This window comes from Bos indicus x Bos taurus, chromosome 2, assembly GCF_003369695.1.
Source record: "Bos indicus x Bos taurus breed Angus x Brahman F1 hybrid chromosome 2, Bos_hybrid_MaternalHap_v2.0, whole genome shotgun sequence".
Taxonomy (NCBI): Eukaryota; Metazoa; Chordata; class Mammalia; order Artiodactyla; family Bovidae; genus Bos; species Bos indicus x Bos taurus.
Window position 1 is genome coordinate 118,985,719 of NC_040077.1, and position 13,468 is coordinate 118,999,186.

Sequence of the window (13,468 nt, forward strand, 5' to 3'; positions counted from 1 at the left end):
CTGATGTATAGAACAGTCTTATGGACTCTGTGGGAGAGGGAGAGGGTGGGAAGATTTGGGAGAATGACATTGAAACATGTAAAATATCATATAAGAAACGAGTTGCCAGTCCAGGTTCGATGCACAATACTGGATGCTTGGGGCTAGTGCACTGGGACGACCCAGAGGGATGGTATGGGGAGGGAGGAGGGAGGAGGGTTCAGGATGGGGAACACATGTATACCTGTGGTGGATTCATTTTGATATTTGGCAAAACTAATACAATTATGTAAAGTTTAAAAATAAAATTAAATTAAAAAAAAAAAAGAAAGCTGTTGGTACATATACACAATGGAATATTACTCAGCCATTAAAAAGAATACATTTGAATCAGTTCTAATGAGGTGGATGAAACTGAAATCTACTATACACAGTGAAGTAAATCAGAAAGAAAAACACCAATACAGTATACTAATGCATATATATGGAATTGAGAAAGATGGTAACAATGACCCTATATACAAGACAGCAAAAGAAACACAGATGTAAAGAACAGTCTTTTGGACTCTGTGGGAGAAGGCAAGGGTGGGATGATTTGAGAGAATAGCATTGAAACATGTATATTATCATATGTGAAACAGATCACCAGCCCAGGTTCCATGCATGAGACGGTGCTCAGGGCTGGTGCTCAGGGCTGGTGCACTGGGATGACCCTGAGGGATGGGATGGGAGGGGGGTTCAGAATGGGGAACACATGTACACCCATGGCTGATTCATGTCAATGCATGGCAAAAACCACTACAATATTGTAATTAGCTTCCAATTAAAATAATTAAGTTTAAAAAATAAAAATAAAACCTGTCACTCTTTCCATTGTTTCCCCATCTATTTGCCATGAAGTGATGTTACTTTTTTTTTTCAAAAGTTTGATAGAATTCTCCAGTGAAACCATGTGGGCCTGGAGATTTCTTTGGGGGAGATTCTAAAATTATGAATTCAATTTTCTTAATAGTTATAGGATTACTCGGGTTATGAGAGTGTAATAATTTGTGTTTCTTATCTAAATTGTCAAATTTATATACAGTTGCTCATAGTAGTCCCTATTATCCTTTTTTAAAATTTATTTTTAATTGGAGGATAATTGCTTTACAATGTTGTGTTGGTTTCTGCCATACAACAGTGTGAATCAGCCATAAATATACATACCCCCTTCTCTTGAACCTCCCTCCCACCCCTTTTGATGTCTGCAGGTCTGTAGTGATAGCTTCTATTTCATACCTGATATCAGTAACTTACGTCTCTTTTCCTTTGTCAGTCTCACTAGAGTTTTGACAATTATATTCATCTTTTCAGAGCCAGCTTTTAGTTTCACCAATTTTCTCTTGTTTTTCTGTTTTCCTTTTCATTGATTTCTGCTCTTCTCTCTATTCTTGCCTTCATTTTGCTTGCCCCGGGTTTACTTCGTTCTTCCTTTTCTATGTTCTTGAGACGTGCTGGGTTTTTTTAAATTGTTGTTTTAATCTTTATATTTATTTATTTATTTGGCTGCGCTGAGTCTTAGTAGCAGCACATGGGATCTTCGGTCTTTATTGCGGCGTTCAGGATCTTTTTAGCTGCAGCATGTGGGACGCAGTTCAAACCCAGGTGCCCTGCAATGGGAGCTCGGAGCGTTGGCCACTGGACCACCAGGGAAGCCCCAAGACTTGGTTTCTTTCATTTGTTTCCAAAGTGCTTGTGACTGCTCACTGAAGCATTTTTATGATGGATCCTTTAAAATTTTTTCAGAGAATTCTAACATCTCTGTATCCTGATATTGGCATCTATCGTTTTTCTCTTAATTAAGTTTGAGAACACTCTGATGTCTGGTATGATGAGTGATTTTTTTATTTAAACCCCAATATTTTGGATACTATGTGATGAAACTTTTGTCTTATGTAAATCTTCTGTTTTATCTGGCTTCTTCTGACGCTGCTCTGGCAGGGGAGCAGGGGCTCCTCTTCATTACTGTTAGAAGTGCGTAAAAGTCCAGATTCTGCCCCTGGTCCCTGTGGAGACCCAGTGGAGGGGGAGCGGGGAGGAGACTCCTCGTTAGTGCAGAATGGGGGTGGGAGTTCTCCATCCCTACGAGGCTTCTGCCATAGGAACGGCGCGTTACTGCTCCCCACACGGCCCCCCGACACCGCAGGAGCATGGAGAAACAAGACAGTGGTGGACATCTTGAGTCTCACCAGGGCTCCTCTGACCCCATCCCCAGCTGGAGGACGGGACATCCCATTACCGCCGAGTTGGGGTGGAAGTCCAGGCTCTCCACCGGGTCTCTCCTCTCCCTGGTGCTGGGATGTGGGGGTGGCTCATTACCGCCCAGCAGGGTTGGAACTCCCCCTCCCTACTTGTCCTTCTCTGATATCACCCCCCCACACAGTGATATCACAGCCAGGCGAGGGCAGAAGTCTCGGCTCCTTTGCTGGTGAGCTTGGGGGTTGGTTGGGCAGGAGGGGTGGCAGCGTTTGCTCCGGTGTCTGCTTAGTGTCTAAAAGTCCCATCACACTGGGCACCCCCCTTTGCTGGTTCTTTGGCTAGAGAGGGCAAGCGTTTGTCTTCCCATTCTCATTTCTGGGTTGCTGCCTTTTTCAACGCCAAGTCTAGAATCTCTAAGGCAAAAAGTAAAGCCGGGAACTCACCACCTTTCATTCCTTGTGTTCCAGAACAGCCAGCCAGTCTGCCTCCTCCTCGCCACCTTTCAGAGTCTCCTAGGTTTATTTGGTACATAATGTCCAGTATTTTTGGTTTTGCTTAGAGGGAGCAACAAGGGAAAACATGTCCATTCCTTCTTCTCGGAAGCAGAACAACTCTTATCTTTTTATTGAGTTTTTTCACTTAGAGACTGTAAACTTCATGAGAAGAACAAGCCTACAGTATACAGTTTTGTATCCCCTGTAAGGCCTGTGCATATGGAGGGGCTTAATAGTTATTTGTAGGCCGGCTGGTTCACACGGTCTTGACCTCACAGAGAAAAACATTCTGAGAACTGTAGCTAGGAGAAACCGTTCAATAGCATCTTGTTGAATCCGTTCCCACCTGTGGCTGTGGAAGTGGTCATTAGACACGAGACATCTTAAAGAGGTGGGTTGGCATTTTCCTTTTCATCTTCATGGAGGTCATGAGCAGAGGGCGTTCTGCCCTTGAGACCCTTGAAATGCCAACCCAAGGCCTTCCCATTTCATGACAGGTGGCCGCTCAGAGAGCCACCCTCTGGGGACTTGCCAGAGGGGTCAGAGCTCTCACTTCATGTCTCCTTTGAAACAGGAGGACCATGACACTATGGAAGCCGATCTGGACAAGGATGAACTGATCCAGCCCCAGCTTGGAGAGCTCTCAGGGGAGAAGCTTCTGACCACGGAGTACTTGGGAGTAAGTACCATGTGAAGGGAGTGAGGACCCCATAATAGAAAAGAGAGATGGGCCGTTGATGGACTTAGTGTTTACAGTAACACACGAGGATTTGGCTTGATCTATTATGATACTATGTTTATGAGAAGTTCCATCGTGGCCAACTTGCTTCCAGGGCCCCTAAAGGGCACAGAGGCCCTAGTTACTATCCTAAACAGACCCGCTGGCAAACAGAAGGCGGTTAGAATATAGCTAAAAGGCACACTCTAGAGCCTTCGCAGTGTCTAAAGGTATGCTCGTCCTTGTGTGTGTGCATGCATCCTAAGTCGCTTCAGTCGTGTCCAGCTCTTTGCGACCCTATGGACTGTAGCCCACCTGTCCATGGGACTCTCCAGGCATTCTTGCTATGCTCTCCTTCAGGGGATCTTCCCAGCCCAGGGATCAAATCTGTGTCTCCTGCATTGGCAGGCAGGTTCTTACCACTAGCACCAACTGGGAAGCCCATGCCCATCCTTAGGAGCAGTCATTTACCCATCTAGATTCCTGGGCTTTTTGTGGCTTATCTATGAGAAGGGACGGCTGCTGCAGGTTTGTCAGTCATCAGCACACAGTTCAGTTCAGTTCAGTCGCTCAGTCATGTCCGGCTCTTTGCGGTCCACCCCATGGATTGCAGCACGCCAGGCTTCCCTGTCCATCACCAACTCCCGGAGCTTGCTCAAAGTCATGTCCATCGAGCCGGTGATGCCATCCAACCATCTCATCCTCTATCGTCCCCTTCTCCTCCTGCCTTCATCAGGGGATTTCCCACGGAGTCAGTTCTTCACATCAGGTGGCCAAAGTATTAGAGTTTCAGCTTCAGCATCAGTCCTTCCAATGAGTATTCAAGACTGATTTCCTTTAGGATTGACTGGTTTGATCTCCTTGCAGTCCAAGGGACTCTTAAGAGTCTTTTCCAATACCACAGTTCAAAAGCATCAATTCTTTGGCACTCAGCTTTCTTTATATAGTCCAGCTCTCATATCCATACATGACTACTGGAAAAACCATAACTTTGACTAGACGGACGAGCACACAGGGGATGGCCAAAACCATCAGACCAGATGAAGTCACCCACTGAGGCAGAGGCTGGACAGGGAGGGAGGCGGTGCTGAATACAGAGGGCCCACCAGCATGTTGGGATTAAGGGAAGACAAAAGGTGGCCCCTGAGATGGACAGAAAGGTGAACAGTCAGAGAGGCTTGAGGAGAACCAGGAGACAACAGTGCCATGGAAAACAGGAGGGAGAGATCTTTCCAGATGGGTTGAGTAGTCACTCAAAGCTTTGAGAGGCCTGTGGAGTCACACGTTTGTGAGGGGCCATGATCTGAGCTCCCCAAAGACTCTGCTGCTGTGGGACCCACGGGGAAGGTGTGAGTCGGGGGAGCTACCGATTGGCAGGGAGAGGATGGCAGTGTCACGGAACCTCAATCTGAGAGTGCACGGGTGAGCAGTGGGTGCTCAAAGCTAAGATCTGAAAGGAGGAGCAGATGCAAAGATTGAGGCCAGTTCAGACTGAAGCCCCGTGACGGACAGCTGAGCACATGGGAGTGAAGGCTTTTAAAGGGACTCCTGAAATTCTGATGCTGGTGGTTGACTGGGTCAGTTACATGGACCCTGAAGTCTTCTCAGATTGGGCAGGTCAGCGTTAGAGCTGGGAGCCAGGCTCTCAACAACTGAAGCAGAGACAGTGACTTGGGAAGGAAAAAGATGGTGGGTGCAGGTGCGTGAGCTTTCACAGGGGCAGGCGGAAGCAGAAAGCCTGTCCATTCCCCTTGCTGCCCCACCCAGGCCCTCATCACCTCTCTCTGGGCACTGGTCTCTCTGATCACCTCATTGTTCTTGGAATTTCCAGGGGTTCCCGGCTGGAGCCAGTGTATGCTGGCAGAACTTGAGTTTGGAGGACAGCCAAGGGCTGGGCATGAGGGCATTGTTGGTAAGGGTTTTGGAGTTTACCCTGGATGAGCTGGGAGGTTGTCGGAGGGCGCAGAGCAGGGGAGTGACTCAGTTTGATTCATGTTTTACTACATTAACTTCTGTTTTCACTCGGCTGCTTTGTGAAGAATAGAACATAGAGGGGCAAGAGTGGATGAAAGAAGGGAGATGACGTAGGAGGCTGGGTGACCACTGGCCCCCACTCACGGACAAGCACCACTACCCCTCAGAATGACTCAGGGATCAAAGGACCCTAACTGACCGCAGACAGGTCAAGCGGGGAGGTGCTCGAGAAGGGCGGGGAGTGAGGCACCCGGGTTCTGAACTGTTGATGGAAGTCGTTGAGCCCTGACATCTGGGAGGACGCTGGGTTTGTCAGGAAGGACGGAGCTGCATTGGAGAGGATGTGCATGTTGAAAAGCAAGATGGTGAGAAAAGCAGAAGGCACACCAGTGGGGCTTCTCTGGAGGGTGGTGGCGGAGCTGTTGAGAACACAGCCCTCAGATGCTGGGTCTTCCCAGCACACAAGCAGGGATGTTCAGACGGAAACCCCACCATGGCCCCTTCCCTAATAGCTTTTAGCACCTCTGCACAATGAAATGCCGTGGCTGAGATGTTAACTTGAAGATGTTAACTTGTTAACTGAAGATTTTTAACAGCAACAACAAAAACAAGACCCCGAACATGCTGTGACTCCCAGCTGGATCATGCAGGTTGGCAAGACGCAAAAGGGACAGAGTTTTGAAATCAGCCAGTGGCCCGACTTAATGGCATCCAGAAATGGTGTCACTACCACAGTCTGTAGTTCTAATCTCCTTAATGCATAGGTACTGTCCTTTTTACCAGAAGGAAATATTTAGAAAAGTTGCACGCATGCTTGTTTATCTCATCGGTGTCAGTCTCTTTTCAGTGGCAATGTGAGTGGTAAGAATGAAGTACAGAAAGAACTCAGTACAGAGACGGGAAGCCCCAGTGTATTTGTACTGGGTGGCTTCAAATAACAGAAATGTGTTCTCTCCCAGTTCTGGAGGCCAGAAATCCAAAATTAAGTTGTCCCACAACCTTTCTGGCTCTTGCAGCTTCTGGCGGCTGCAGGCCCTCCTTGATTTGTGGCTGTGAACTTCCATACTGTGCCTCCATCTCCAATAACCTTCTCCTCTTCTCTTTATGTTCCCTCTCTTAAAAAAAAAAAAAAAATTTATTTGCCTGTGCTGGGTCTTAGTTGTAGCACTTGGAATCTTTTTTTTAGTTGCGGCATGTGGGATCTAGTTCCCTAAGCAGGGATCGAACCCAGGCTCCCTGCATTGGGAGCACGAAGTCATAGCCCCTGGACCACCAGGGAAGTCCCTATGTTCTCTCTGTCTCTTATAATGACACTTGTCACTGGACTGAGGATAATCTAAGATACAGTCCATGGGGTCGTGCCAGAGATGGGAGCTGCATTTCCGTAGGGAATGTTCCCCCAAATCACAACTTGTACCTCCCATTCTGATGGGCCAGGGCGATCTATCAAGATCAGTAGAAAAATGTTGATTTTTTTGAAAACTGTATTCAAAAAAATTTTATTGAACCTGAGTCATTTGCTGAACATTCCACAGAATCCTAGAAAAGTCTGACAAGCTGTTTTCTTCCAGAAGTTTATAAAAGAGGACACAGCAGATAAATCTGTGCTGTTGATGAGGGCTGGAGATAACAAGGAGGAATGATCAGGGAGTTGATGGTTCTCGTCCTGTGTGGCTGGCCCAGGGCTTCTCAGACCATTGAGTGTGGGTTCACGTAGAATCTAGGCCCCATCCCAGATCCCCTTACCATAATCTCAGGAGTGGTTATTGTACACACCAGTGACTGAAAAATTGCTATCTATGTTGAAGGTGAGGATGGAGTACGAGGGTACCCCCCCTCTCAGATGTTCTGAGAGTGAAAGGGAGCCCTTTCCTAGGATTCCTGGACTCATGGCTCCTCCCCTTCTGAGCACTGATGGGCTCCCCTGAACCCTACAAGGCCACACTCGCTGCCTGTCTGCACCCCCTCAAGGATAAGCAGACAGCACTGAGCGGGGCAGAGCCTGGGGGCCATGAAAATACTGACGACCACAGGGAGCTCAGAGAGTCCCTGAGAATAGCAGTGGTCACGTCAAATATATCCTTTACTCATAATTCTGGTGAAGAACAGCACCCTTTTATGTTTCTTCTTCAGTAGCAGGGCAAGATTAATGACTTGCCAACTTCTGTGTGCTTGGTGATGTCTAAATTTTTAAAAATCATCCGTACTATGCCAAATGAGTCTTAATTAAATAAGTCTTAATTAATAATTCTTAATTCAGAATTAAGAATGGGAAAGACTAGAGATCTCTTCAAGAAAATTAGAGATACCAAGGGAACATTTCATACGAAGATGGGCTCAGTAAAGGACAGAAATGGTATGGACCTAACAGAAGCAGAAGATATTAAAAAGAGGTGGCAGGAATACACAGAAGAACTATACAAAAAGATCTTCATGACCAAGATAATCACGATGGTGTGATCACTCACATAGAGCCAGACATCCTGGAATGTGAAGTCAAGTGGGCCTTAGAAAGCATCACTACCAACAAAGTTAGTGGAGGTGACGGAATTCCAGTAGAGCTATTTCAAATCCTGAAAGATGATGCTGTGAAAGTGCTGCTCTCAATATGCCAGCAAATTTGGAAAACTCAGCAGTGGCCACAGGACTGGAAAAGCTCAGTTTTCATTCCAGTCCCAAAGAAAAGCAATGCCAAAGAATGCTCAAACAACCGCACAGTTGCACTCATCTCACACGCTAGCAAAATAATGCTCAAAATTCTCCAAGCCAGGCTTCAGCAATACGTGAACCATGAACTTCCAGATGTTCAAGCTGGTTTTAGAAAAGGCAAAGGAACAAGAGATTAAATTGCCAACATCTGCTGGATCATCGAAAAGGCAAGAGAGTTCCAGAAAAGCATCTATTTCTGCTTTATTGACTATGCCAAAGCCTTTGACTGTGTGGATCACAATAAACTGTGGAAAATTCTGAAAGAGATGGGAATACCAGACCACCTGACCTGCCTCTTGAGAAACCTGTATGCAGGTCAGGAAGCAACAGTTAGAACTGGACATGGAACAACAGACTGGTTCCAAATAGGAAAAGGAGTACGACAAGGCTGTATATTGTCACCCTGCTTACTTAACTTATATGCAGAGTACATCATGGGAAACGCTGGGCTGGAAGAAGCACAAGCTGGAATCAAGATTGCCGGGAGAAATATCAATAACTTCAGATATGCAGATGACACCACCCTTATGGCAGAAAGTGAAGAGGAACTAAAAAGCCTCTTGATGAAAGTGAAGGTGGAGAGTGAAAAAGTTGGCTTAAAGCTCAACATTCAGAAAACAAAGATCATGGCATCTGGTCCCATCACTTCATGGGAAATAGATGGGGAAACAGGGGAGACAGTGTCAGACTTAATTTTGGGGGGCTCCAAAATCACTGCAGATGGTGACTGCAGCCATGCAATTAAAAGACGCTTATTCCTTGGCAGGAAAGTTATGACCAATCTAGATAGCATATTGAAAAGCAGAGACATTACTTTGCCAACAAAGGTCCGTCTAGTCAAGGCTAAGGTTTTTCCAGTGGTCATGTATGGATGTGAGAATTGGAATGTGAAGAAAGCTGAGCGCTGAAGAATTGATGCTTTTGAACTTTGGTGTTGGAGAAGACTCTTGAGAGTCCCTTGGACTGCAAGGAGATCCAACCAGTCCATTCTGAAGGAGATCAGTCCTGGATGTTCTTTGGAAGGAATGATGCTAAAGCTGAAACTCAAGTACTTTGGCCACCTCATGTGAAGAGTTGACTCATTGGAAAAGACTCTGATGCTGGAGGTGATTGGGGGCAGGAGAAGAAGGGGACGAGAGAGGATGAGATGGCTGGATGGCATCACTGACTCGATGGACGTGAGTCTGAGTGAACTCTGGGAGTTGATGATGGACAGGGAGGCCTGGCGTGCTGCGATTCATGGAGTCGCAAAGAGTCTGAGCGACTGAACTGAACTGAATTCAGAATTATCCATACCATGCCACTTAATGCTTCCTAAAAAAAGTGCCCTAATTTTAAATATCTTCAATACCTTGGTTAAAGGGCTATAGGTATTTTTCAAAGAATCTCAGTTTTTTTGTTTTTATTTTGAAGTTTAAATTTATTGTTCAGTTACTTTTAACAGTCATAGGTGTGTCTTAAACTAGTTGGGCATGCGTCCTGTGCCAAGTCCCGTGCTGACTGCTTCACACGTCTGATTGCATTTATATAATCTTCCAAACCAACAATGGGGTGAATTCTGCTCACATTGCATGTTATAGATGATGAAGCTGAGACTGAGAAAGGTTGAGGAACATGGTCAAGTGTTATTTGAGCCTGCTCGCTCTTTACCGCTAAGCTGTGCTGTCTTCTGGGAGAGCTGTTGATTTTCCAGTGAACTGTGTTTGAAAGTTTAGAGTCTCTGACTGTATGAAATATTCAAAGTTACTTTATTTTTTTTATTTTTTTATTTTATTTTTAAACTTTACATAATTGTATTAGTTATGCCAAATATCAAAATGAATCCACCACAGGTATACATGTGTTCCCCATCCTGAACCCTCCTCCCTCCTCCCTCCCCATACCATCCCTCTGGGTCGTCCCAGTGCACTAGCCCCAAGCATCCAGTATCGTGCATCGAACCTGGACTGGCATCTCGTTTCATACATGATATTTTACGTGTTTCAGTGCCATTCTCCCAAATCTTCCGTGGAGATTCCTCAAAGTTACTTTATGGTCTAATGCTGTTGTTATTCGGTCACTAAGCCATGTCAATGTCAGACTCTTTGAGACCGCATGGACTGCAGCACGCCAGGCTTCCCTGTCCTTCCCCATCTCCCGAAGCTTTCTCAAACTCATGTCCATTGAGTCGATGATGCCATCCAACCATCTCATCCTCTGTCATCCCCTTCTCCTCCTGCCCTCAGTCTTTGCCAGCATCAGGGGCTTTTTCAGTGAGTTGGCTCTTCACATCAGGTGGCCAAAGTATTGGAGCTTCAGCTTCAGCATCAGTCCTTCCAATGAATATTCAGGATTGATTTCCTTTAGGATTGACTGGTTTAATTTCCTTGCTGTCTGAGGGACTCTCAAGAGTCTTCTGAGAGAATCACCATAGTTTGAAAGCATCAGTTCTGGCACTCAACCTTCTTTATGGTCCAACTCTCACATCTGTACATAACTGCTGGAAAAAGCGTAGCTTTGACTAGATGAACCTTTGCTGGCAAAGTGAAGTCTCTGCTTTTTAATATGCTGTCTAGGTTTGTCATAGCTTTTCTTGAAATTGAAGCGACAGCAACAATTTTTAAGCATAGGCTCAGTTTTCGGGGGGGATGCCTGTTGTCAATGCTAATTTCTCACTTTCCATACTTTCTTATTCCCCCAAGTTCATTTAGTTTTCCAGAGTTCTCTTAGCTGGCTAAAGCAGGAGTCCTGGCCCCACCCCCAGAGAGACTGAGAGTGTGGCCCTGGCCCTGGGAATCTGCATCTTTATTACACCCCTCTGTGCTTCTGCAGCCAGAGTCTGCGCCATGAAACTCACTACCACGTGTGCAGACCTCCAGGTGAATGGGCCTCTGCACGGGAAGTGGGTGCAACTTGCCAAGGGGCAGGGCCCAGTCCCCCAGAGACAGGACAGAAGCTGGGGCGCCTGCAGCTGACCCTGTCTTACTCAGTCAAAACCAAAACCAGGAAAGGAAGGGCTGTAGTTTCCAAGTTTTTTTTTCTTTTTTTCAAATTTGTCTTCGCTCTGGGTTTTTGTTTTATCTTGTGAGTATTTATTTGTTTGGCTGTGCCGGCTATTAGTTGCAGTATGCAGGATCTTTAGTTGCGGCACATGGGATCTAGTTCCCTGACCAGAGATCGAACCCAGGCCCTCTGCATTGGGAGTGCCGAGTCTTAGCCACTGAAGCACCAGGGAAGTCCCTGGGGGTGCTTTCTACTCACATTTCCATCCGTTATTTGTGCTCTGCCTCACCCTGTGGTTGAAAAGTCAGTTGGAACTAACTTAAAATCCATGTTCTGTGAAAACACAACCAAATGAGCAGGGGGAAGATCCCCAACCCCCAAAGATTCCAAGTCCTTTTTCTTTTTCAGTTTGTTTCTGGGATTCCTTTTTCTGATTACAAATGAAGTACGTACTTATTACTGAAAAGCCAAAAGTAAACACAGCGTAAACAGCCACCGTAATAATTCTGTCCGCCCAGCGACAACCACCGCTCCCTCTGTTCTCCTTCCATTTATCTCTGTGTCTTATCTTTCCTTTGTCAGTTGCAATTGAGTTCAACTGCAAAGAGCCAGGAATCCAGCCTTACCAGACCCAAGGCTCATCTTTCGCCTTCCTTCACCCAGACTATCAGGAAGAAGGGAGCATCCAGGTTTTGTGGGCCCTCCAGTCACAGGGTTGTGGAGGCCTTCTGTAAAACAACAGAATATAAAGTTTAGGTATTAAAGCGAGTGTCCAGAGTGAAAATTAGAGAAATAAATCACAAATTCAAATTTTAAGAACTGATGAATCGATAATCAACAAGGACTTACCATATGGCACAGGGAACTAGACTCAGTATCTTATAATAATCTCTAATGGAAAAGAATCTAAAAAGGAATAGATATACATGTAACTGAATCCCTTTACTGTGTACCTGAAAATAACACAACATTGTAAATCAGCTGTAGTTCATTTTTTTTAAGTAGGTAAAGGAGAAAAAAAATGACAGGTACCAACATCAGAAAAATGTTTTATTAACTAGTGGCTTGCCACATGCTGTTGAGGTAATCCGCATGGGTTGGAAAAGAATTTCCAGACACAGAGCATTTCAGAAGGGAGTGATTTTATTAAGAACAAAGAGCAGAGATAATGTGGGCACTGCGAGCACAGTGGACCAACCTCCTGACAGACCAGGGAGAGTTGACAGTTTTCGAGGGTTAGTAGTCAACTTTTATAGCCTCAAAACAAAGAAAATTCCTGCTGGAAGGTTGGCATTAGGTGCTCGGTTAAGGCACTGTAGGGTGACTACCGGGGTGGGCATCTTTGCCTAATTTGGGGTCAGGAAGCCTGCTGGTGAAGGAAGCCCCCACCAGGGCTTTTGGCAGTGGTTACAAAGGGGCTCAGTCAGCTTCAGAGGGGACCTGGGTTCTGAGCTGCACTTCTGAGGCCTTTGTGTGAGGCCTTGCACCTGTGGCCTTGGGGCAGGACTCCACACATGCTTCATAGTTTTCTTTCTGGATATTTTTTGTTTTATACTCTTTGATTGCTTCTACATATGTGAGGAGTTTGTAATATTTTCTACAGTGAAAGAAAAGTTTTATTATTATTGAGAGATTAGAAATTTTTCTCTCGACTTCACATTTAGTTTTTGGTAATGCTGTGTAAATTTTTAGTATTTCTATTAAATTTGAGAAAACCTTCCTCAAACTTCTGAAAATGGAAGACTAGGGACATTTCAAGTTTCCTTGTGCACTGACTCTTCATAAATACTCTGATGACCTGGGGAATTCCTTGTAGTCACTTCTACACCAGGACAGCTCACCATCGTTTGGCTAGGCACAGCAGCGACTGAGAATGATATTTCTCATTAAGCCCAAATTGTATGTCACCTGGGTTCAGTGTCCCCTTAGCTAAGTTCCAAATTGTCTTTGGCCGTTCTAACACCGTGTGGGGAGGTATAACAACAGAAGTTGGAGTAGAAAGAAACAGCACTCTTAAGTGACTGCAATTAAAACTTGCTACTTTTGCAAATTTTACAAAAACATGTGACTGTTTGAACACATTGCTAGGGTTCCAAAGCTCCATCTGAAGACTTCCATTTACTGCTTACTGGTCAGAGCTGGGTCCCCTGGCCCCTAGCTGCAAGGGGGTCTGGAAAGGTGTTTTTAAGTAGACGCATTTTTGGGCCAATAAAATCAGAGGGCTGTTGGTCAAGAAAGAATGAGTATTGAGTGGACAGCTAGCAGTGTCTCCTTCAGCTTCCAGGACTTTCTCTGTGTGTATAGATAGACAGATGTATTGTGTGCCTGTATTTTCTTACAAAAATGCATACTGTTTATAACATACCATAATTGC

The 13,468-nt window shown here is 45.4% G+C and overlaps 1 protein-coding gene across 8 annotated transcripts in view; it reads left to right on the forward strand.

Annotated features, from left to right (window-relative positions):
* The window catches only part of ARMC9 (armadillo repeat containing 9), a 178,616-nt gene that overhangs the window by 135,931 nt on the left and 29,217 nt on the right, over positions 1–13,468 (forward strand). For 6 of the 8 annotated variants that reach the window (XM_027516141.1, XM_027516155.1, XM_027516110.1 and 3 more), the window contains one exon: positions 3,286–3,390. The exons of 1 other annotated variant lie outside the window; for it this stretch is intronic. In XM_027516141.1, the coding sequence (XP_027371942.1) occupies positions 3,286–3,390 (105 nt within the window). Of the gene's footprint in view, positions 1–3,285; positions 3,391–5,260; positions 5,807–13,468 lie in introns of those variants that run through there. One more of the 8 variants, XM_027516147.1, reaches the window with a different exon arrangement.